Below are 26,121 nucleotides of genomic sequence, written 5' to 3'. Positions count from 1 at the left end.
GCGCTTCAGCATTGATGACGCTGCTTGCACCGCGACCTGCCAGCACTGCATTCACTTCGCACCGTGACCCTGGTCTCACTGATGCCACCATCTGATGCCGCCACCGAGCCGCTGCTTGCACCGCGACTTGAGGGCGCCGCACGGCGCCCTGCAGCACTCAACGTCTGCCGATGTTAGCGTTCCTGACATGAGAGAGGAGTTCGATCTGCAACGAGTGTGACTTCAAGGGCCCCGACATCTCCTGCAACGACACCTGCGGACGCCGTGCGTTCGGAAGCTCAACGAGAGGTCGCCGATGCCCTGCATTTCTGAAAGGTCATGCTTCATCATCAGGCCCCACCAGGAAGGCAGAGTGCCTCCCCGGTGTGCTTCAACACCAGAATTACTGCGAGCCCGATGATGAAGAATGTCACCAACTAGGCTGGTGAGTGAGGGTTTTCTAAAGAATCAAGTTTGATTCTTCATGCTTGCTCTTCTTCTGAGAAGGCACACTCTTCTGTTGTTTTGACTATTCAAATTGGGGGACCAAGAGTGCTCCTTAGATTCCCTCCCGCTCTTGTTGTTGATTGTCATGTTCCCCTTACACATTGGTTGATGTCAACTTCTTTTCAGAGTTATTCCCTGCTTTGCATAAGGTCCTACAAACTCCAGAAATTCAACCGGGTGGTTACAATGGGGACCCCATACCATTGCTAGGTATGACTACCATGGAAATTGGGTTCAAGGGTAGAAGTACCTTGGGTAAAATTTATGTCACACAGAAGGGATCCAATTTATTGGGTTGGAGACACCAAAAGGAACTGGGAATCAAGTTGGATCCCAACAGTCCTGACCAAGTTCTTCTAGTTGATCCTTCTGTTGGGGGTATGGAGGTCTGCAATGATTTTCCTAAAGTTTTCTCTGACAGGCTGGGGTTACTTAAAAATTACAAACACTCTATCAAACTCAAATCTAATGCTAAACCTGTTGCACATAAGGTTAGACCCATCCCTCACATTATGCATGCCCTCCTCAAAGCTGAATTGGACAGATTGTTAACGTTGGGTGTTATTGAACCTATTGAGAACTCTCAGTGGTTGGCTCTGATTGTCCCTACTACTAAAGCATCTGGCAAGGACATTAGACATTGTGTTGACCTAAGGGATCTCAATGAGAACATATGGGTGGACAGACACCCCTTGCCATGCATTCATGAGGTACTTACTTTAATTAAGGGAGCAAGTTGTTTCAGTGTTCCTGATCTTTCCTCTGCTTACCACCAGGTTGAGTTACATCTCAATTTTCGTCACCTCGCCTCCTTTGGGCCCCCCTAGGGGCGTTTCAGTTCTTATGTTTGCCCTTTAGGTTGGCTCCCTTTCAGAGGATCATGCAACATGTGCTAAGAGACTTCCCAGGAACATTATGTTTTCAAGATGACATCCTCATCTATGGCAAGGATGTGGAGGAACACACTGTCATGCTTAAAAGGGTGTTGTCTAGAGAAGGCGGGGCTCGCCTTGAAAAAGGAGAAATGTCACATAGGGGTGGGATCGGTTTAGTACCTTGGTCACACCATTTCACGGGATGATATTAAACCCAATTTAAATTTGGTAGAGGCAATCCAAAATACAGCAGCCCCAACCTGTGTCCAAGACCTCAAAACTTTTCAGGGTCTATCGGAATATTGCTCTAAATTTGTTCGTAGTTATGCCAGCATTGTGGAACCGCGGCGGGTGTTATTTAAGTCCAAGGTCCCTTACGTGTGGAGTAAAGAGTGTCATGATGCCTTCATGTCAGTGAAGGAAGGTATTGTTACGGCCCCTTCCCTGGGTAGATTTGACCCTATGAAACCCACACTACTGAGCACTGATACCAGCAACAAGGATTTGGGGGCTAGTCTTACACAGTATGTGCAGGGTAAGGAGCAAATCGTTTTGTTTGCCTCTCGGACATTGAAAGGGGCTGGAAAACTAAGGGATGGTGAAGGTCCTTTACTCTACTCTGTCAGCCAGAGTCCTCATAAATGGTGCACTGTCGGATGCCTTTCTGATCGAGAGGGAGACCCGCCAGGGATGCCTGCTTTCCCCTCTCCTATTCGCTCTCGCGATTGAACCCCTGGAATGTCATACCAGCAGTGATGGCCAGATTCAGGGCTGGCGCTGGCATAAATCTCATGAAGACCGGATCGCCCTTTATGCTGATGACGTCCTCCTCGATCTGGCGGACCCGGCCCGATCCGGACCAAGATCTCTCCACATCCTCCACCTGTTCGAGAAGGCATAGGGACTGCGTCTCAGCCCAGACAGATCTACGGTGGTGCCTCTCCATGTCTCAAGGGAATGCGTTGATTGGCAAACAACCATTTCCTTGTGTAGGCTCTCATTCAAATATCTCAGGATCTGGGTGGTATTCCTTCCCGAACTGACTTAGTCCCTTAATCTCACCCCACTCGTCAAGCACTTGAAAGAGGACCTCCGTCGTTGGCAGAAACCAAACTCTCACTACAAACACCATTATGGCATGGTACATGGCTACGGGAGGTTGCAACACTACTACGGTTCCAGAAATGGGACCTAATTGGCGTGACTTGCTTGGGAGACGTATGGAAGGAGGAGCATCTGTCCTCCTTCCAAGACCTCCAAAAGACATACACCTTGCACTCCACCCAATTTTTCGGTATCTCCAGTTGTGAAACGCCCTGACCCTTCATGTCTCTGACCACACAACCATCCCTGAATTGAGTCACTTAGAGGCCAAGCTCCTTATGGGAAGCTTAGGAAAGGGGGGGGGGGGGGGGAGATATCCCAAATGTATGTCTCCCTGGTGAACACCAACCCATCAACAATAGAGCATCTCAGGACCCGGTGGGATCGGTGGCTTGGCCCTCTTGAGGAGGAGGACTGGCGGGTCACCATGATGGCCCCTAGGAGGCTCACAATATCCGCCAGGCTCCGCCTCATTCAGATCTATTTTCTCCACTGTGCTTATCTTATCCCGGTGTGACTCCACAGGGAAGGCTTCCTCCTGACCCCAACTTGCCCCCGCTGTAAAGCGGACATAGCAGACTTCTATCACATGGTTTGGTCCTGTGACATCCTCACCAAGTACTGGACTTCCATTGTATCTGAGCTAAGAGGTGTTGGGGTGGGAAGTTCCCCTCAGTCCCCGTGCCCTTCTCATGGGAGTGATGGAGGGATTAGATGGCTCCCGGGCTGACAAGCTATTCCTAGGGACTTCCGTTCTTGTAGCTAAGAGAGACATAGCAGCTGCCTGGAAGGACTCGGCACCTCCCTTCTTAGCTAAATGGCACAGAGACGTAGATTGGTGCACCACCCAAGAAAGAGCCATCTACAGAGCAAGATGGTGCCCAACTAAGCATGAACATATGTATAAGGGGCAAATGGCTGGGACCACTGGTCTGAGTGTCCACTGTTCGGGTGGAGGCATATTCCATACGAGCAGATTGGGATAGGGATTTGGGGAGAGGAGTTGGCCTAATGGCTAGGGCGCTCGACCTCAGACCTGGGTTTGAGTCTCGGTAATGACGCTGAACATTCGGTGATTCTGGGCAAATCACTTAATCTCCCCGTGCCTAACAAAAAAATGAATGTGTGTCCTCATGTGACGTAACTGGTGCTATGTAAAGCGCTCTGATACCCGATTGGATTCGGGTCAAGTTCGCGCTATATAAATCTCTGCAAAAAAAAAAAAGATTGGTGAAATTTCTAGTAAATGTATTGCAATACTTGTCATGTCTGAATGGTGCTACGTCTATGCAATAAAATTGGTAATCAAAAAAAAAAAAGAAAGGGGCAGAAAAAAAACTTGCTTTTGGGCGGTTAGGCATTTCTCAATTTTCTTGTGGGGCATACCATTTACTGTAAAAAGCAATCATAAGCCTCTGATGTATGCTTTCACCACAAAAGGGTCTGCCAGGACCACTCCCAGGATTGTGATATAGATTTTGGGACTAGAAGGGTACAACTTTAGAGTCAAATACTTACCTGGAGAACAAAATGTGTTCGCAGACTTTTTGTCCGTTCTACTAATGTTGATAAAGATGCTGATGTTGTGGAGTGTTAAGATGTAATACTAAGGTTAACTAACTTGAATAAGGAGGAGTGGGATGGTTGTGTAAAAACTGATGAGGAGATGATTTCCCTGAAAGAGTACATACGGAATGGTTGGCTTTCTGCTGAAAGTGATATTCCAGCGTTGATGTTTTAGTACTGAGATGTGTGGTTGGAGTTAAACATACAAGAGGGTACAGTTTGCAGGGGGAGAAAATCATTCCCCCTGAGAAGTTAAGGGAGAAATTGTGGAATTGGCCCATATAGGTCATTTAGGGCGCAGTCTCACCAAGAACAAAATACGTCTAGATTATTGGTGGCCAGGCATGAACGCCATGGCGGAGAACAAGGTGAGAGATTGCATGGAGTGCAGAATAAGTGACAAATCCCACCTAGCCAGGAAGCCTCTGCTGTCACCCGTAGAGGTCCCAGATAGCCCTTGGTCCAAATTAGTGCTCAACATTATTGGCCCTCTCAATCTCAAGATGTTGTACAAGCGTTTTATTCTGGCATTGGTGGACTATCACACTCGGTTGGTTTTCAAGTATGTACACCAAATCAATACAGAGGCCCTCATCCAGTTCTTGCAAGGGGCATTCTTTGAAGAAGGCATTCCTGACATCATAAGTGACCGACAATGGGGTACAATTCACGTCAGAAGTTATGAAAGAGTTTTTATCGGATTTAAATGTTACTCATCATAAGACCGCCTTGTAGTGCCCCGGTGCGAATGGGCTGGTGAAACGCATATACCGCATGTTCAAAGAGTGTCTAGAAAGAGCGGAATCACTAGGTACCCCTGCTATTTCGGCTATGCAGGAAACCGTATGGGCATATCGTTCTGCTCCCATTTGTGTTTCAGGGGTTTCCTCGTTCAGGTCTTTGAAGGGCAGGACTCCTAAGACCAGGTAGTTTGCTTCATGGGTAATGAAAAAGGGTGTGTGTGTTGGACAGCTGCAAAATCTCTAGAAGAGTTTCTGAACACCAGGTCAAATATAAAAGCAGATATGATCAGAACGAGCATGTGAAATCCAGGGTGTTTCAGGAAGGAGAATGGGTCTGTGTTGACCTTCCTAAACCGTTTCAAGGAGATCTCGGAGAACCAAATCATCCCAGTTAACTCTGCGTACTTTCCCCCTTATTCCTTCCCCTCTTCCCCTCTCCTTCTCTCCTCATTCTCACTTCTCTCCATTATTGCTGCTCAACCCTGTATACCCCCAGGCCATCTCTTCCTTTGCCCTCACCTGGGCCTAGCAGAACCATACTCTCCCTTTAACTACTCTGTAGGTCAATCCCCCTTCTCTATTTGGTGCCAGCCCCCTTCCACTCACGTCCCCCTGCCCACGGGACTTCTCCAGCCCCTACGCCTCTCTTTTTCACTAACCTCCTGCCATTCCTTGACTCCCCTCTTTCCACTACCCGCATTCCACCCTTTCACCATTTTCCACACCCGTCTCCCCCTAAATTTGAACTTAATTCTTCTCCTCTGTTCAACAGCTGCAAAGATAACTCTCTTTCCACCTCAGATGCACCGACAACTTCCAACCACCATCTATCTCCACCTTTCACTCCTGCACCCCCTTACTCCTTCCTCACCCCCACTTCTCCCCGCCCTACCTCACCAATTGCACTCCCTCCGGAACCCATCGATCCTCCCAACATTCTGTGCTCAGTCCTACTCTCTTTAGAAAACAAACTAGGACTTCTCTTTTCCTCTATCTCCCAGCTTGAAGCCTCTATCTCACTCCTACGTACTAAAATTTCCGCCTTTCCCAACAACCCAATTCACCTGCCAAGCACCCACTTCCCCAAACTCCAGGAGGAATACCTTGCTCCTGCGCCCCAACAAAGCCTCACATAATCGGTCTTTTGCAGACATGATTAATTTACTGGCTAGTTACAAGACTTCTAATGCCATCCCCCGTCCTCTCTCCAATTACGTCTACTCTGTGCGCTATCCTGACCATCTCCTCTGCCACTAAACATCAGCCTGATTATACCCTGGCACCCTCATACAGGAACATTATCCCTATCACCCCTATAAGCCCAAACACCCCCTTCACCAAAACTGTCCTGTCAGAGTTGTGCTGCTTGCTCCACAGCTGCAGATCTGCAGTTAAACACAAGCTGGAAATTTCTGACACCATTACTGTTAAGAATCTTGACATTCTCTTCCTCACTGAGACCTGGTTCAACAGCACCTCTCATAGTACTTTTGATCTTCCGCTACCCACCGACTACTCCATCTTTAGAAACGATAGAACAGATAAAGTTGGAGGAGGCACTGTAATCATCTTCAGAAACTCCCTTCAAGTCAATGTTTTTCTTACCAGTTCCTTCCATACCGCCAAATGCCTTTCTCTGGAGCTTCAAGTGCGACACTGCTCCCCTTTCAGATTTCATGCTATATATCACTTGCCCGGTGACTGCTCCTCTTTTCTGAAGGAACTCACCAACTTCGCCAGCCACCAATACTCTCAAAGTGACAGACAGATTTTTTCTGGGAGATCTTAATCTCCACTGGGGATCCTTGGAAGACTCAGCTGCCAATAGGCTTGCCACTTTTTTCTCAGTAAATTAACTTATCCAACACTGCACGGAACCAACACACTTGAAGGGCTCAATTCTTGACCTTGTTATATCCAAATCAGATATGCTAACTATTGCTGTCCCTATTCCAGTAGACTGGTCCAACCACTTCCTCCTACCCTTCTCTCTTCAGCTATCTCACTCTGTAACTCTTGGCCAACCTAAAAAGGACTACTACCAGGTTCCGTAACACCAAACATATTGACCTTGACATTCTTTGCGATTCTGCCATGCTATCACTTCCATTATTAGACCCTAATTCGGAAGTCAACGATCTTCTCTCCCAATGCCGCTCCAGCCTTGCAATCGAAATTGATAATGTTGCTCCACTCCAAAGCAAAAAGAAAAGGCCTATTCCTTCTGCTCCATGGTTCAATAAATCCCTTTATACAGAGAGGAAGAACCTGAGACTCCTGGAGAAACAAAGGAGACAATCACCATCCACCACTAATCTCTCTATTCTGCGCTCAGCAAGATCAAAATACCACTAACACATCTTCCATGAAAAAGCGTCACACTTCAGAACCGTCCTCAACTCAGCCAAAAACGGCCCCAAAAAACTATTTGACCTCATCAAAAATACAAATGTCTCTCCCTCAACCTTCAAGCCAGACGAACCTCCAAAGAAAGCAGCAGCATTCACTATATGCTTTGATGAAAAAGTGAAATCACTGGTGGATCAGGTCATTTACTCTACCCCCTAGAGGAGCGCAAATCCTTAGTCACTTGGCAGAACTTTGACATCTCTGAAGATGCCCTCCTCAAATGCATTCTTGAAACGAAACCCTCCAATCATTCTTTCGACCCCATCCCAAGTGACATCGCCATTGACCTCTACATCCACACACTTTCCTATTGGAGCGGTCTGGTTAACCTCTTCCTCAGCCAAGGGTCCCTTCCTGTAGCCCTTAAAACAGGACAGGTTACCCCACTTCTTCAAATACCCTCAGCTGATGCAAAAACTTCCGCCCCGTCACCAACCTCCCTTTTCTTCCGAAAATCACAGAAAGATGTGAAGCGAAATAACTTTCCCTACATATTAAGGATAACAATCTTCTCGACGAATTCCAATCTGGTTTCATGCAAGACTGCAGCACTGAAACAGCCCTGCTGCAAGTGATTGATGTTGCCCTGCGTGTTCTTGACTCTGGGGAGTCTTGTCTTCTGATTCTTCTACACCTATCTGGAGCCTTTGACACTCTTAATCACAACACTCTCCTTAACACCATAAAACATAGAACGGGTTTGGAAGGCACAGTGCTTAAATGGTTTCCTTTATTCCTCTAGGACAGATCTCAAGTGATTAAAATAGCTAACAGCCTTTCGTCTTCAATGACGGTAGGTCAAGGCGCCACTCAAGGATCTATACACGCACCTACTCTGGTCAATCTTTATTTGGAACCATTGGGTAATCTGTTAAGGAAATATGGGATACTTTACCACCTCTATGCTGATGACACCCAAATCTACCTTAAGTCGTCTTCCTCACACGACATCTCAATCATCAACTCTACTCTTAACTCTATTCAAAACTGGATGTTAGCTCATCAACTCAGTCTGAAACCATCCAAAACTGAACTCCTCCTCCTCTCTATGTCACTTTCTCCTCCTCCGGTTCAATCTTGGATGAATAAACTGAACTTACTGAACAACAACCCTTTCGTTGTCGACAGTGCTAAATCCCTTGGTGTCATTCTTGACAAAAGGCTCAATCTACAATCCCACATCAATTCCATTGCAAAGAATGCACGTTACCAACTGTGCCTTCTCTGGGGATTCGACGTTTCTTTCCGGAGCAAGACCTAAAAACCTTGGTCCAATCTCTGGTTCTCTCTAGGTAAGAATATTTCAATACTCTGCTTACTGGCCTCCCCAAATCTCACCTTTCCCCTCTTAAATCCGTTCTCCATTCAGCGGCTAGTTTTGTCTTCGGGGCCCAAAGAAGTGACCGCATCACACCCCTACTTTTTTCTTTTCAATGTCTTCCCATCGAAGCAAGATCAATCAACAAGACTGCCTGTATCACCCACAAAGCCTTGCACACTTCCTCCCCTCGATACCTGGCAAATAAACTTCAAATCTCTGGAGGCTCTAGACCTTCACGTAATGCGGAAAAATTACTGCTGGAGCACCCCACCTTCAAAATGGAAAAATCGATGGCTCAATCCTTCTCAGGCAATGCGGTCAGAATCTGGAACTCGCTTCCTCCAGTACTCAGTACCACCACCTCTACCCAGACTTTCAAAACTGACCTCAAAACTCTTCTATTCAAGAGACACTTCTAGAATTAATACATCCCTTCTCATGTCTGTAATCTTTGCCTGTACGATCCTAATCATATTGTGTTTTTGATTTTTGTGTGACTGCCATCTATTGTTTTATTTTACTTTGTCATCTATCTTGTTTGTATCTGTAACGTGTAAGTATGTAAATTTCCTCATGTAAGTACTTGGTTCTATGGTGAAGCTCTCTGACACCTTTGGGTAAAGTCCGCGCTATATAAATTGCATTAAATAAATAAAAATAAATAAATAACGGCTCTCCGCGTGGAAAGTTGCTTTCTACCACTAATTTTTTTTTGTGTGTGTGCAGATTTATATAGTGCGAACTCGACCCGAAAGGTATTGGAGCGCTTTACATGAGCACCAGTTATGTTACACAAGGACACATTCATTTTTAGGTCCCGCAGACCTGCATTGCAGCGCGCATGCGTTGCTCGCTCTGCGAGGCTTCTTGTAATCGAGTGGATTTCAGAAGGGGACTTGAAGCCCCGCCCATCATTCCTATTGGCTGGCGTCATCGTTTATGTTAAACGCTGGCTTCCGATTCAAAATTAGGCTTCTTTGTTACCGCCCTGACTCCTTCTCGAATGGCCCATCTGGACTGGATCTTTCAATTGCAGAGTTACACAGTCTCCTTCATTAGTCACGAAGCACTATATTTTTCTCACAATGCCGACAGCTTACCTCGTCCTCGGACCACAGGCGGCGCAGTGCCCTCTACCTACACCGCTCTCATAGCAACCCCCCCCCCGCCGCTGCCCAGCGTATGAAATAAAAAGGTGCTTTACCCAGATGTCGAACTGCTTCACCTGTCCGCCCGTGGCTCTTTTAAGGATCCGGATCTAAGTGGCCTTCATTAGCCAGGCAGCTCAGTCAGTGTCCGCAGACACAGCGCCGGGTGCAGGCAGGTCCTGCTCACACCACATGTGCACCGCGAGCCCGGTAGAAGAGCTCTCCCTGCGCTGGCCATGCTCCGCTGGCGGCTCTCTGCTGCTCTGCCCCAGTCGCCTGCACGCGCCCGCCAGTCTCCCCTTCACCGGTGCAGCTCAGGCAGGTGGGAGCGCATGCGAGGCACGAGCGCAGCCCATGCACCATTTGGGCCCTAAACTCATCTCCGGCAACATCTGCATGCTGCTTCCATTCCAGTCCTGCCCCTTTCAGAGAGCGGGTGATGCTGGAGCGAGGGACATTTTTTAGAAATCCGGTGCAAAACAGTCTTAATTGACGTTTGCGAGTGCTAGGTCATTGTGACTCTCCAGGGATCAAGCTCAGTGGAAGGGGAGGATGTTGCATTACTACTGGGCATGCTCGGCGTCCTCTCTTGAACGTGCATGCCAACGTCACACTGTTGTCAGTCTATGTCAAGACACCATTTTGCATCTCAAGGGTAAAACGCCTGGAAACAGTCCGGTCAATTATGCAACAGCTGGTAAACTAGCTAATTGGTATCACTTCCCATAGTGATATATGTCTTTCTGTAAAGACCATATGTATGTTCTATTATTCAAAACATATCACCCACAGAAAGCGTTCCGTGTAGAATTTCTCAAGCAACTCAACGCAATTTTGTGACAAAAGAAACCTTGACATGTTTTCTGTGAAGCTTTAGATGCTAAGAGACAACATTATTACAGTAAGCAATGTATGCATGCTCCGAGTCACACCATGGTGGACCTGGGCGGTTGCCCCAGGAGACACCTCTGCGAGCCCCTGCCGCCCCCGTCCTTCTCTGTCCGGCCCTGCTACTGCTCTGCGCCCCGGAGAGCTCAGCGCTAGCAGACTTCTCAGGTAAGACCCTCTCTGCTTCACAGCCTGTCCTCTCACCAGGTGCCTTCTTTCCCTGTGGTCGTGTCTCAGCTGCAGCAGGCAGGAGCTTGCACTGCATCCCAGAAGTAACAGCCCTAAAGCAAGCAAGGAGTACACACCCTAACCGCAGTTAAGTAGTGGAAACTGTCCAAATTGGGGTGCAGACAGTCCCTCTCACCCCTCGGCCTGGTGCCACTGCACCTGATGCACTATGAATCGCTATACCTTCTAAGCAGGCATGGTAGAGTTAACGCCATGCCTTGTATGGAACTACAAGGATGCACCTTACACGTGCAGGCATGACCCTGTGAGCTGCATGCCCCGCAGGTGGAAGCACAGTCCCTCATCCACTAGAGCGCAGTCATAATTGCAGCTGGCATGCATTGCACTGTGTGACCCTGTGCCTGTGGGCTCGTAACACGATCTGCATGTCCCACACGTGGAAGTCTCTCGGGCACGATTCCGGTTTCAATGCACTAACGGTGAATGGAATAGCACACCAGTAGGAGCAAGAAGAACTAACAGACCTAATATCACAGTTCTCCATGAAAGACACTAAAGACGTGTTCCTGGGTGACCTCAATATCCACTGGAACGACCCAGAAGACTCCACTGCCCAGAACCTATCCAACCTACTTGAAATATAGAACCTCAAACAACTCTGCAATAAACCAACTCACATCAAAGGTGCAACACTGGATGCGATCATTACCAACAATGATCTGGTTTCCCTGAGAGCGATTTCTCCCATTGACTGGTCCGACCACCACCTCATTCTGTTCAAGATCGATGCACTTGTCTTCCACCAACCTATTTGTGATGACAAACCTAAACACTGGACCAGAAATATCAAAGCAGTCCCTTTATCCGAACTTGAATCCAGGATTCATGACCATCTTCAACTCCAACCCTCATTATCGACGGCCGATGTCCTCACTACACACTTTAACTCAAAAATGACAGAGGTTCTAGACCAAGTAACTCCTCTCAAACAATTGAGACGAACCAAATCTAAACCCTGGTTTAACGTGGATCTGAATGAGGAAAGGCGTCAACTCAAACGGAATGGTCTTGGAGACTAAACCCCTCGACCTTACACCTAGCGCAACTTAGATCTGCTCGGCAAGCATACAAGAAACACATTTTAAGTGAAAAGGCGTCTTTCTTCCGCAGCCAACTAGATCTGGCGAAAAACAGACTGAGAGAACTCTTCAACATTGTCAAAAGCCAAACTAACTGCACTCCCTCTCAAGAAATCAAAGCCACCAATGAGCGTTGTGAATTAATTGCCACCTTCTTCACTAATAAAGTCTCGAAAATTGATCAATCCTTCATCCAAACCTCTAACCCTCCTTCCCTCTTAACCTGCCCCACTCTAACCACCCCTGATCATTCAGAAAGAGTTCTTACCAAGGACAATCAGTTCTGCCTCCAGCTAAAAAACAATGCGCATTGGTCCGACTTTGAGCTAATGTCGGAAAATGAGGTTTTCAGTATAATTTCTCACCTAAAACCTTCCTCCCACACTATGGACCCCATCCCATCCACAATCATAAAATAACTTAACCACACCATTTCCCCTTTCTGGACAAAAATCATCAACGTCTCTCTCACCTCAGGCTGTGTCCCAGACTCTCTTCAACTTGGACAAATCACACCCATTCTCAAAAAACCAGGGGCCGACCCTAATGATCTCAACAACCTCAGACCTATCTCCAACCTCCCATTCCTTGCAAAAACATTGGAGAAATGCGTTCTCCACCAACTCAACAAACACATTGATGAGCTCAACCTCCTCTACACCTTTCAATCAGGATTCAGTAAAGGCTGTAGCATGGAAACAGCTATGCGCAACGTCTCTGACGATATTCACAAGGCTTTAGATGAAGGTGATGCCTGCCTACTCATCCTTATTGACCTATCTGCGGCATTCGACACAGTAATTCATCCAGCGCTTCTGGAGACCTTGTTGAAGCGCACCAGCATCAATGGCACAATACTAAAATGGTTCAGCTCCTTCCTTCAACACCGCTCGCAACAAATTAAAATCAACTCCTGTCTCTCGAAGCCAACAAAAGTCACACTTGGGGTCCCGCAAGGCTCGATCCTCTCCCCGGCCCGCTTCAATCTTTTCATGGAGCCCCTCACAATCATCTTGAAAAAAGCTGGAGTGAATTACCACCTTTACGCTGATGACACCCAAATCAAGTCTCCCAGAGACATCCAACACCTCAATGCCACTCTAACCGAGATCCAAACTTGGTTCAACACTAGCCACTTAAAACTCAATCCAGATAAAATAGAACTAATCCTATTCTCTCCAAAAAGCAACCATCGTCCAATCCAAGAGTGGCTCAAGAATCTGGTCGCCCTAAACTGCCCCATCGTCCTATCCGACTCAGTTAAGTCTCTAGGCATCACCCTTGACAAGAACTTATCTTTGGAGGCTCACATCAAAAACTCTGCAAAAAGTGCTCTTTTCTCTCTAAAACACCTCAAGAAATTGAAACCTTTTCTTCCCCATGATGACCTCAAGACAGTAGTCCAATCCCTAGTTCTCTCTAAAATCGACTACGGGAACACCACCCTAACAGGGACTCCAAAAGCTCACCTAGCCCCTCTAAGGACAGTGTTGAACATGGCCGCTCGACTCGTATCTGGAGTAAAAAGATTTGTTCACATCACTCCAGCTCTCAACTCCCTCAACTGGCTTCCCATGGAAGGGAGGTGTATTTACAAACTGGCCTGCATAACACACAAAACCCCTCACTCTCCGGCACCTAACTACCTGAACAACAAACTAGTAAGAGCAGGTCAATCCAGAACGCTGAGAAGCTCCAACTCACTCCTTCTTATTCCTCCGAAACTGAAGAAGAAAACCACACAATACCGATCGTTCTCTGGCAATGCTCCCAGGATGTGGAACACTCTCCCGAGAGTCCTCAGATGCAACCCCTCCTTCTCCTGTTTCAAAAGGGACCTGAAAATCCATCTCCTTAACAAATACTTTCCTGACCAACGTCAACTAACCTAGACTTCATTATCCAAGTTTACTCCTCTCTCTTGACATTCAAGGATAGTTGGTGACCAGACTGTGTTAACCACCTTATCTTCCATGCTGTATTTTTTTTTTATCCCTGGTTTTGCTTCCTTACTGTCTGCTATGTAATGCAATTTCCGTCTGTTTTTCTTTACAGTATGTATGTAAAGCGCTCTGATACCTACGGGTCAAGCTAGCTATATAAAACTTTTAAATAAATAATAAACTTTTAAATAAGGGCGAGCAACACAAGCACAAGATGTGGAGTGGAGTCGACCCCGAGGCTCCACCTTGGTTTCCCTGCTCCAAAGTCGGGTGAAGCCGTGAGACCACATTTAGGCTGCCAAGAGAGCTCGAAGTTTTTACAAATGCTCAATGATAAAAACAAATAATATATTAGGGAGCTGCTGAAGCCAGATATAACAGGGGCGTGGGGGGGGGGGGGCTTGTCATCAATCAAACTCAAGTATGCATCTTGTCAATTTACTCACCACCTCCTTGGCTCGAACACTGAAGTCCCCCTTGGGGCTGCTCTTCTTGAAGAGTTCATCTTTACTGCTGTTGTCGAGGGCTACTCCCAGGGCCTTGTTTCTTGTCTTCACTGTTTTGACACTAGCTTTGAAGAGCAGGGTGATGTCCACGGCCATATCTGCCTCTTTAAGGACCGCAAAACAAAAAGTTTCCCTGACTACGAGAGTAGCGTATCCCCTGCCACACTCACTAGTTCCACTTCCAGCCGTCAATGGGCACGTTGGATTGAGTCTTGAACGTCACCATTCTACGACGGCGCAAAGGCGTTTGTATACTGCTAAACATTACACTGAGTGACGGTGGCTATACCGGGTGTCTAAAGCAGGCGGCCATCTTAAAAATGTAACAGCGACGTAGCTGTGAGCAGAAATTCAGTTTTAATATGTAAATGTTACTAAAAGAATCTAAGGATCTATAAGGGTATCCGGTTTTCATAAAATGTTCATTTGAAAAGAGTAAGAAAAATGATTGGCTAACTGCGGACCTAATGTATTTATCACGCCATGACTTATTATCAATCTTGGTGCTTTACCTTTTTCGCCTGCCCCAACAACAAATGAGTTTATGAACAAAATACGTTCTGATAACAGTAAGTTTGTGGTGTTGTATGAGGAAGAAGCTTTCTAGCGTCCTCTTTCAAGTAAGGTTTTTGCCCACATTTAATATGGCAGCAGGTGTGTAGAGACCACGCCCCTACGCCAACGCCGGATAATGAACCTCCCCCATGCGCTACAGCCACATTGAAGAGTTTTGCCCACAACTGACATGGCCGTCACCATTAGACACGCCCCCAGGCCCGGTAGGCTGAAGTTGCTCTTCTGGGCTCTAGCGTTTCCTGTTGACAGTGGTGGTAATATCTTGTACCGCAGCGAGCTCTTCGGGGCGATGGGCGCGGAGAGTAGTGCTCTACGAGGCTGCACCCTGCAGGAACCCTCCTGGACGTTGCCCTCCGGCCTCTCCATCCACCCGGCACTGCTGCGGGACGGGCGATTATGCACTGTTTTCATCTACCAGCCCGACAATCAGAACAAGGTTCACAAGGCAGCACAGGTACGGGGGTCTACGGGTCAGACTGATATTTAAGCACGACTAGTTTTATAATCTGGGGCCGGAGATGACACCCACTGTGTCCTGACGCAAAGGTGTTCATGAACGTTCTATCTATGTCCGAACAGGTTATCGTAGTTTGCATCAGATACTGGCTGCTTGCTCATACTCGTCTGCCTTTTTGTAGAATTAATACGAACACTTGTGCCTGTTACACACATCGAGGAGAGAAGGCTCCAGTTAAACATGACAGCTAACCAACACATCAAGCATTGAAAATGCAAAAGGTCTCGCAATTGTTAGAGTTAGAGCTATTGGCATTTTAAATGTTAATATATTTATTAACTAAAATTATTCAAGGCTAAAATAAAGTCCAAATGTAATAAAAAAGATTGCCTAGTATTAATGGCAGCTAACTTCACCTCATTAAAATGGGAAGTTAGCCTACGACCCAACCATATGATGTATTCAATGAAGTACAGCACTGTTTTCACTCTTCTAATGCAAACAGTAGGGATCATCAGAAAACGTAAGGGGGTCCCTATGGAAGATATGCTTAAGGGGCCCCTTACATTCACATTTGTAAGGGTTGAGGAGTCCCCCCTACAAGATGGGTAAGCCTGAGGGTCTCCCGCACTATGGGGGCTTCATGGCCCTTTTTACACCACTGTCTGACAAGGAAAGGGTATTTGTTGGTTGAGGACATAAATATAATTTTGTATGAGTGTAGCAACATGGTCCATGTAGATAATAAAATCACCTGTTTACTTCCAATGAAATGTATTATATAGAGTGTCAGACTATTTGATAACTATAGTAAAGCTTAATATGGTACACAATACGTAAATTAAATTAAAAAGTGTGCTTTGATGTGGTAAAATGCACCTGCAACTTTTTTTTGAGGAAAAGTAAATGTTAAATAATGTGTGTTGAGAAATTCCTGTGTCAGCATTTGTTTTGCAGTTTTAATTAGATAAACTGGATCCGAAGATATTGGAACATGTTAAATGAGCATCAGCTATGTTACAAAGGGATACAATTACTTTTTGTAGGCCGGGGGAGAATAAGTAATTTGGCCAGAAACCCCGCGATGTAAAGCTGAGGCAAAACTCGAACCTTGGCACCAGCGCCAAAGATGGTCGATGCTGCCTCTGGGCTACATCCTTGGATAGAGTTACTCCTGTCAGAATACAGTAAAATCCCCAAACTTGTATGAATATGAACTCACGTCATAACTTCTGCTTATTATTAATGAAGCAATACAGCAACGTGAGAAAAAGAGGAATCATACTTTGAATGCAACTCCAGTTTTTTCTATAATAAAGTACATTTTTAGTAAAGCTAGATGAGAAACTGGTGTACTTTAGTAAGCAGTATTATTTAGAAGTGCTTTTGCTTTTATTTATTTTTTACATAATTGTGTTCGGTGTATGGAATAAAAAAAATAAAACCAAAGTGAGAGATAATTCTCAGATTTAAAAAAGCAATAAAGACAGTAACCAGCGTGTTAAGGAGAAAAAAGACAGAACGGCAGCTCCTGATAAAAGGGGATTTGATAAAAGAGGGGCAATTGTGGAGACGTTGCTGTGGCTATAGAGAGATCCTGGTATATAGGAAGCAAGGGAGGGGTACAGTGTTATGACCATAAGGGAGCGGGACAAGAGAAGGGGGCATGATTTAAGGAAGGATGCTGAGGGATGGGGAGAAGAGAACTGTTTAAGGAGTAGGAGCCTCTATATTGAGGAGAGGCAGGAGAGGAAGGAACATACACAAGACCTTTAGTGGTGAGCTGACACCTGTGGAGTACACTGCACATAAATATTGCAGTCTGCATGGATGGCATGGCACACAGTCACAAGTGCACAACACAGCAAAACCGAAAACTTTGAACTGTTACACTAAATGGTGTAGGGAACATTGGAACATGCCAGTAGCTAAGGGCAGTCAGACATGCAAAGCTGCTCCATGGCAGTGAACAGGATGAAGGACGTGTTTTAATAGATAAACTGAAGCAAGCGTCAGGCTCGGTACATAAGAAATGTCTCCAGTATAGAAAGATGGCTATTCCGATGCATGTGACGTCTGCATTGAATATATTGCTTTTATGGTTTGTGCTGGCATGTGCTTGCTGTACCATGCCTAATATTAATGCCAGCTAACTTCCCCTCAATAAATGGGAAGTTTGCCTACGACCCTAGCATATGATGTATTCAAGGAAGTGCAGTACTGCTTCTGCGAACCCCCACGAGAGGGCAGTTTTTCATCTTGGGCAGCGAGTGATGGGAATACAACCCCATACGTGGTAGAATTTTGCAGATATGTAAATATTTGACATTTAAATCAACCGTGCAATTTCTACACATTGCGGCCCCTTGGAATTCCTCCCACCATTTCCAAAGCTAGCTTGGTACAACTTTAGATTCACCTCCCGAAGCGCTGCCTTTCATGTTTATTCTTCTCGGTTCATGTGCTGAAGGAATTATGCATGTGTATTCGTTTGTATTTGCGTTTTTATTCATTTACTGTGGTCTGATGCTCTTGAATGAACCAGCAGGGTAGCGTCAGGGACTAGCATGTGTATAACTGTAGGACAGGTGCTGCTAATGTGACAACAGTAGGGAGCATCAGACAACGTGAGGGGGCACTCATGGAAGATATGTTTCAGGGGCCCCTTACACTCATATTAGTACGTGTTTCACTAGAATGCTGTGTGTGAAAGTAGCAAAAAGTCCATTTGCTATATGGATAATGCTGTTTGGTTTGTGATCTCCCTATATATGCATTAATTTAATTAATAAAAACTCCATTGTGAATTTAAGCTAACGATTTTTTGTGTTTTAAAGCGTAAGATTGGGCCCAAACGCAATGCAGCTGTTTATATGAGCACGAGTTACGTTACAGAGGGATAAAAGAAATATTTTGTTAGTAGGCAGATAGTGATTAAGTAATGTGCTTAAACCCAGAAGAAGTATTGCCGAGCCAAGACTCGAACTTTGCTCCCAGTGTCAACGTCTGCAGATGTTTCCCTTAAGCTACATTTTCACTGCCTCATGCCAGGGCCGGCTTTAGGGCAGTGCGACTGGTGCTGCTGCACTGGGTGCTGACATGTGGAGGGGGCGGTGGCCTCAGGGTGTGTGCTGTGTTTAGCAATAACTTCTGATTGAAGCGATGAGGAGTAGTTTTGCCGGATGTCAATGAGTGAATCCGAGAAGGTGGTCACAGGGGTGGGGGCGCCAAAAATAATTGTTGCACCGGGCACCACCAGTGCTAAAGTCGGCCCTGCCTATTGCTAATAGTAAAATACAGCAGCATCCTAAAGTTGTACCTATATCAGAGCATGTCACAACCTCAGCATATTATTAATGGTGCAATACAGCAACCTCCCTAAATAAGAAATAACATTTCGAGTAATTAAGGCTAACTCCCATGCACTTTAAGTAAATATAACAGGCAGTCCCGTTCCTGCTTTTTATGGTGAGTTCATGTTTACTATACGAGCAAAATAGTGATTTAAGCATTCTGCACTTGCATTTTTACATGTAAATGTTTGTTTAAGCAAAATGTAAAAAGAAAGCTAGCATATGCATTGAATTAACCTTAGACGTTGTTTTGTAAAAATTAAAGGATAAAAACAGCGTGCCACTAAGTCTGGAGTGGCCTAACAGCTTTAAATGGTTTAGGAATCTGCTGTGAAAGGAAACAGCAATCCTACAATAAACTGAAAGTTAGCCTTCTAATAAGATAGTTATCTTAATAGGCATTTGGCACCCTTTCAGCTGAATGTGTTTGAAATGCGTTCACACCTTGGTTTCGGAAGAAGGCCGAATGATGCGCCAAGAAGTCTGGAGTGGTGTGAAACGTTTGAATAGTTTGTAGATGTGTTTGATGTGGAGTCTGCAGTGGTACTGATACAGATCAGGGTATCAGAAATATGCCCACTACCACAGATAGAGTAATTTCACAGTTACACGCACATACATTCATCATACGCTAGGGCCCATTTCACTAACATACGCTCCAATACTCTACCAGCAGCAAACCTGTGGGAAGAAAACTCCTAAAGCACCCTGCATCTATATCTAGGCGATAGGACCAGTTTAGTGGTTGCCTAACATAATATAAACAATCTATAAACAATAATCATAAAGTCTTCAATAAACGACAAGAAAAGAAACAACTAACACCATGTTTAAAAGTTATATTGCTTTATCTAAAATTAGTCAGAGTAAATCAGAATAAATCATTTCTCATAATTACCTATTCTAACTAGTGTCAGAACGGGTCAGGACCAGTCTCTCAAAAGTCTTTTCAGGATAAGGTCCTCAGCATCAGTCCTCAGCAACGCAAGTTCACGCAGCAAGGCGACGAAAGAAAAATTGTGGGGAGAGCCCTCCCTAAGCTAACATTTTATAATGCAAAATACAATGAAAACCCACATGAATTCAACAAGTAAAATTGTAGCACTGAGCAGAACGAGAAGGAAGGGATGTAACTTTGCAACATCTTGAAATCTCCGCTCAGGAAAAGTCTTAATACGCAATCCTCGGAAAAGGAATCAAGTTTTGTAACTGTTAAAGTTCACTTCCCTCGGCAAACCAGCTTTTGCACAGAGTTCTTTCTAAGGCTCTATTGTTCACCAAGGACGAACATTTCTTTTGGAGATCCTCCAAGCTTGCTGATGTCCTCCCGGAAACTTCCATATAAGGACTACCGTCAGTTTTTCTGTTAACTGAACTCCAGCAGGGGTCTCCCTTGTCACATCATGGATTTCGCCTGTACCACAGCTCAGCCAGGCTTCAAATTATTCTCAGTTATTTTCATGAAGGCCTCCATAGGCCATAATAGACCATCTTTAATTAAAGAGACAAAATAAAGATTACTACATCATAATGATTAGACAGTGTTAACCCCACTAACACCCTTATGTGTATGCATTTATCTAGCTTTGCGACATATAGAGCATTAATTCAGACAGCGTTTTGTGCTCAAAATAAATAGCACACAGCAACATTTAAACATGAAAACTTGCACGTTATTGTCAATACAAAAAAAACAGCACACGTATGCTAACCCTCATGTATCCTTCTCTCGTGTTAGGACAAACAGGTTGATTAGTGAAACACACTTGCACAAGACAAATAATTAATTGTTAATTATTAATAAATTAATAAAACGCATAGACATGCCAGAGCTTCAAAAGCCCCAGAATTTTCTAACAGAAAACTCTGCTCCAGCAATCCCCCCTTTGGTGATTTTATCACCAAATAAACCCAAAAAAAAAATTAGTGAAAATTTAGTCCCATTTTAGGAGAGATCAGAAATGTCTTTTCCCCCTACACAACATTAAACACCAGTCACTCTTTCATCATCTCTCTTAGTCTCTAAATAAACACTCTCCCTCAATTCTTCTAATTCAATCTCTTCTGGTTCTCTTTTCGAATTTTTCGAATTCTTATTTTTCTTTTCATTTTTCAATTTCTCTTTCCCTCTCCTGTTTTTACAACACACACACACTAATCTCAGTATCAGCACAGCAACAATTATACAAGACAAGGGAAACAATATTCTACCTACGATAGTACTACCTATCTTTGCAATAAAATCCTTAACAGCTATCATCTTATTAGCTAGTTTAGTCCATAAACTCCCAGTTTCAAGTGGTACTAAATCTTCATGCAAATCAGTAATATTTTTGATATAGACCTTCAGGTCTCTACTTTCATCAGGAATGTAAATGCAACAATGTTGAACTTTCAAAATTCCACAAACTCCACCCTCCTTAGCCAAAAGAATATCAAGGGCAAGTCGATTTTGCATAGACATGGCACGTACGGCACTTAACTCCGTATTTACCAAAAGAAATCCTCCTGCGGTATTTGTCGATAAACGATCAACCACTGTGGACAATTTCCGAATTCCATAAGCATTTAAAGAAATTCCCACTGCTGGAATCAAAACCCCAAAAATATCACCCACAATTTCAGACCAAGTTTCTCTCTTAAAACGTTTTAATAGGTTAATATCTTCTACATCACTTATTTTATCTGTATGAAAAATCTTAGGAAAAACCAAACCCACATAACATGTGCCATACCAATGGTCAGGCAACTTGTAATAAGCCTTGTTCCCACACACATAGTACACTCCTGGAAAAATAGTATCTTCTCCACCTCTGAAACCCCAACCAGTCGCAACGAAGTATGTATCATGGCACTCACTAGTCCCCACAAAATACGTATCATATTGGGATTTCCTTCTGGTAATGCATAGTTTACCCTTCTGCGGTGCATCTAGAGCTAAAGTTGGACTAGCCCCATTTCTCAATTCTTTTCCCATTTCAATGTCCCAAATTGTCTCACTCACTTCATATTTCCCTGCTTTCTCATGCATGTTCACTCTCCTTTTCTCTACCATATCCAGGAAAGCTTTCTCCTCTTCTTTCAAACTGCAAGTTAAATTATTCTTAAAAATGTAATCTAATGTTAGTCCTTTTTCTTCAATAAAAATCTCACCAAAAGTGTTAGCTTCTTTAGCTGGATTCAGCTCTTTGTTCATTGGCAAATGCCCAAAAATACTATCTCTGTTAGACATGTTATAATCTATTTTCCCTAACAAATAAAAAACACTACTTAAAATACTACAAGAAATACCATATGTCGCTGGTAAATGGTGATAAGTAACACCCTCCGAAACGGATGCAGGTAACTGCATGCAGACATAGCAATCCCTCACTTCCATTGTCTTCACATATTCATATAATAGTTTAGAAAAAACATTACTAGAAAAATTGTTAATTGACCTATCCTTGTGTATGTAACTATTTCTAATTGGAACTACTTTTTGTGAATTCTTCTCTATATTAGCCATGTTTTCTGTATCCATCCCAAATTCAACCTTAAATGTAACTAATAAAACTAAAACACCCCATAGAAGCATTAATATTCCAGTACAACAGCAGCACATCTTGCACCACCTTTTAAAGAAGGCACATCTATTTTGATTACTCTCTATGTTAGCCATTCTGCTTTAACTTCTACTACTCCACTACTATAATTAGAGCTTTTCAAATCTCCAACGTTTGTTCCAAACTCTTCAGCTTCTTCAAAGATCTTTCCGTTCACTTAGTCCAAGTGAATCCTTTTACTCAGTTTGGATACTCATCATTTTTCACTCCAATTTCTTCAACATCAAATTGTATCAGATCTCCAACGTCGGAATCCTCAGTACTCGACTCCTCTCCAATGTCAGTCAATAGTACTTTCAGAATTTCACCAGTATCTTCCTCAACCACTTTTCTCAAGACCACTTCCGGATTATCTTGAGTCACTGTTTCTTCTTTTCCTTCTTCAGACAGTGTCACATAAGACCATTCCGGTGATCTGTACTTTTGGTTGGGTCTTTTAACTCTTTTTATTTCTACTGGTTCTTTTGATTTCTTTGTTTCTTCTTCAGCCTTTGAAGTTTGACTGGATACCTCATTCACTTGTTCAGCTTCCGATGTATTTGCTTTTATTATCCTGTATCTCAGTCTTTTCACTCTGTTGTTAGGCCAACGATCTCCTTTCACAACCTTTTTCGGCTTCACTTCTTTAACACTCCTTTCTCCAATCGAAGTTCTCTTTCTCAGAACTCGACCTTCTGTTTGTTCATTCTCATCATCCGATTCTGTTTCAATTGCCTTTTGCTTTCGTTTCTTAGCAGTTTTCTTTTCTTCCACAGATTCTTTCACCACTGTTTGAGACTTCCCTACTTCTGTCCCTCCTCGGGTCTCCGACACGCAATCTTCTTGCTGTCTATTTGTCCCTTTACCTAGCTCCTCATCAATGTTCTCTACACCTCCTCGGGGGTCTTCCGCAATCTGTCCCTCTCTATCTTCTTCTGACCCTGTTTCTTCAAGAATAATCTCAAGTGGCTCTTCAATCTCCTCCTCTTCCGATTCAGGAGTTGTCTCAATGTGTTTTCTCTTTTCTTTTCTTTTTCCTCCACTGCTATTCGAAACTTCAGGCTCTTTCACAGAATCAGAATCTGATCTTCCTTCTGATACTCGCAGTGAATCTCTTGAAGCTCTCTCTGCTTCTTTTCTCACTGATTCTGTATCTTCAGGATCTTCACCATCACTGGAATCTGACTCTTCATAATACTCTTCACCAGTTCCCTCTCTTGGACTTGGAATTCTCAGAGTATGACTTGCATGTATCCAGTGTCTCACTCCAGCACACTTTACTGCAGTCGTTGTAGTCAGAATAACTTGTCTTGGCCATCCCCACCTTGGAATCAAGCAATTTCTTCTTCTGTGCACCTTAATCCTCACCCAGTCACCTGGACTCAGATCATGGGCTTGCTTCTTCTCAAGTGTGGTAGCTTCTTCTCCAACCTGGTGAAACACAGAATGAACTGCGTCAGCCAGGCCTTTACAGTAATCCAAAATCATGTCATCAGTTATTGTCATCAACTTATTCACAGGCACAAATGCATGGCGCATTGCACGTCCCATAATGATTTCATGCGGACTCAATCCTGTAGTTCTGTCTGGAGTAGATCTCATAGTCATCAAGACTAGAGGCAGAACATCTGGCCATTTCATGCCAGTGGCTAAGCACATCTTTCCAATTCTGTTTTTGATCGTGCCATTAATCTGCTCAACCACACCAGAAGCCTCTGGTCGGTATGCACAATGTAGCTTCTGCTGTATTTTTAATGCTTCACAAATCAAACCAATGAGTTCATTTTGGAAGTGTCTACCTCTGTCAGATTCAACTGTGACTGGAAACCCAAACCTAGGAATTAACTCCCTCAACAATAATTTTGCCACTGTTAATCCATCATTCCTCTTTGTCGGGTAAGCTTCCACCCACCTTGAAAACAAACAGACTACCACTAGGACATACCTCAGTCTGTTCACTTGGGGCATTTCAATGAAATCAATTTGCATCCTTGTGAAAGGACCTCCTTCTCTGCCAATTGTCCCTAAACTCACCACTGTCTTTTTCCCAGTGTTAAACTGCTGACAAATTAAACACCTTTGACAGATGCTTTCCGCAATTGTCCTAAACTTTGCATTGTACCAGGTCTGTTTAAAGGACCTAATCATCGCGTCCCTCCCCAGATGTCCCTGGCCATGATACATCCTTGCCATTGACGACAAAATTGAGTTTGGCATCACTGGTCTGCCATCTCTGTAGACCCAAACATGGTCTGTTTCCCTTGGAGCACATCCTGCCTTAACCCAATCTCGTTTCTCTTCTTCTCCTGCCTCATCCTGTAACTGTTTCACTTCATCCCACGTTTCTAGGACATTAGTAAACATCACAGAAGGGAAAGACATTTCCTTTTTTTCTCTTTCCCTGTTAATTGACTGATTTAGCTTCGCACAATACTGTGCCACATCGTTAGCATACCTGTTGCCAACAGTGATAAAATCCTCTCCTGAAACATGTGCTACACATTTCACAACTGCTAACTCTTTAGGCAGCTGTATCGCCTCAAGCAATTTTCCAATCAGCTCAGCATTCTTTATCGGAGTTCCACCCGATGTCAAGAAACCTCTTTGTAGCCACAGTTGGCCAAAATCATGCACCACTCCAAACCCATACTGACTATCAGTCAACACAGTTGTTCTCAAATCTTTCCCAATCTCACAAGCTCTTGTCAATGCCACTAATTCAGCAACTTGCGCAGATTTTACTCCTTTCAATGGTGATGCTTCCATAACTTCTGAAACTTTGCACACTGCATATGCTGCACATAGCACACCATTATCATTTCTCAGGCATGATCCATCCACAAACAACACATGATCATTCTCAGGCAAGGGAACATCCTTGATATCTGATCTTGGTTTCGTACAGTACTCAAGCACATCCAAACAATCATGATCATCTTCCATCTTTATACCCACATTCTCAATATCCGGCAAAAGTGTTGCTGGATTCACATTCGTACATCTCTCAAGAGTCACATTTGATGCTCCCAGAATCACCTTTTCATACTTAGTCAACCGACTATTTGACATATGCTGAGTTCTGCTTCTTGTCAAAAGAATTGCCACATTGTGAGGTACAAATACCCTTACAGGATACCCCATTATGATCCCCTCACTCTGTTCCAGGCTTCTGCATGTTGCAGCCACAGATTTTAGACAACCTGGTAAACCCACAGCTACAGGGTCAAGTGTCGATGAGAAGTACGCAATAGGCCTTCTCAATTGTCCATGTTTCTGGATTAACACTGAGAGTGCACATCCATTTCTCTCACTGCAGTACAGTTCAAATTCTTTTTCATAGTCTGGCATACCCAGAGCTGGAGCTTCACACATTTTTGTTTTAAGCTCTTCAAATGCTGCCAATTGTTCTGCATCTAGATCCAATGGATCTGTCATGTCACTTTTTGTCAATTTAATCAATGGCTTTGCTATCAGGGAAAAATTAATTATCCACTGACGACAATATCCCACCATACCCAGGAACATCCTCACTTCTCTCTGAGTTTTTGGAGCTTTCATTTCTCTGATTATTTTGATCCTGTCAGTAGTCACTTTTCTCAGACCCTTCTCAATATTATGTCCAAGATAATGCACCTCTTTCTTACAAAACTGTAATTTGGCTGGGGATACCTTTAACCCTCCATCTGCCAGATGATTCAGTAAAGCTATGGTATCCATTTCACAAGCTTCACGTGTTTTTTCTTTCTTTTTTTTTTTTTTTTTTAAAAACCTTTATTCGTGCATCTTAAAAGAACAAATACGGGCCTACAACCGTCAGGCCGGCCACGATACAGT

The 26,121-nt window shown here is 44.2% G+C and overlaps 2 protein-coding genes across 6 annotated transcripts in view; one reads left to right on the top strand and one right to left on the bottom strand.

Moving 5' to 3' along the window:
• STX18 (syntaxin 18) overlaps positions 1–14,602 on the bottom strand; it is a 485,190-nt gene extending 470,588 nt beyond the window's left edge. For 2 of the 5 annotated variants that reach the window (XM_085600230.1, XM_085600232.1), the window contains exon 1: positions 14,258–14,602. In XM_085600230.1, coding sequence (XP_085456356.1) covers positions 14,258–14,413 — 156 coding nt within the window. In that variant the 5' untranslated portion in view covers positions 14,414–14,602. The remainder of the gene's footprint in view (positions 1–14,257) is intronic. The other 3 variants (XM_085600234.1, XM_085600235.1, XM_085600233.1) reach the window with 2 other exon arrangements.
• A 440-nt stretch (positions 14,603–15,042) lies between these two features.
• SCYL3 (SCY1 like pseudokinase 3) overlaps positions 15,043–26,121 on the top strand; it is a 1,105,028-nt gene continuing 1,093,949 nt past the window's right edge. Inside the window, exon 1 of the mRNA XM_085600229.1 lies at positions 15,043–15,347. Coding sequence (XP_085456355.1) covers positions 15,063–15,347 — 285 coding nt within the window. The 5' untranslated portion in view covers positions 15,043–15,062. The remainder of the gene's footprint in view (positions 15,348–26,121) is intronic.

This window comes from Triturus cristatus, chromosome 4_2, assembly GCF_964204655.1.
Source record: "Triturus cristatus chromosome 4_2, aTriCri1.1, whole genome shotgun sequence".
Taxonomy (NCBI): domain Eukaryota; kingdom Metazoa; phylum Chordata; class Amphibia; order Caudata; family Salamandridae; genus Triturus; species Triturus cristatus.
Note: the sequence above shows the minus strand (reverse complement) of the source record. Positions and strands in the feature narration are given on the sequence as shown.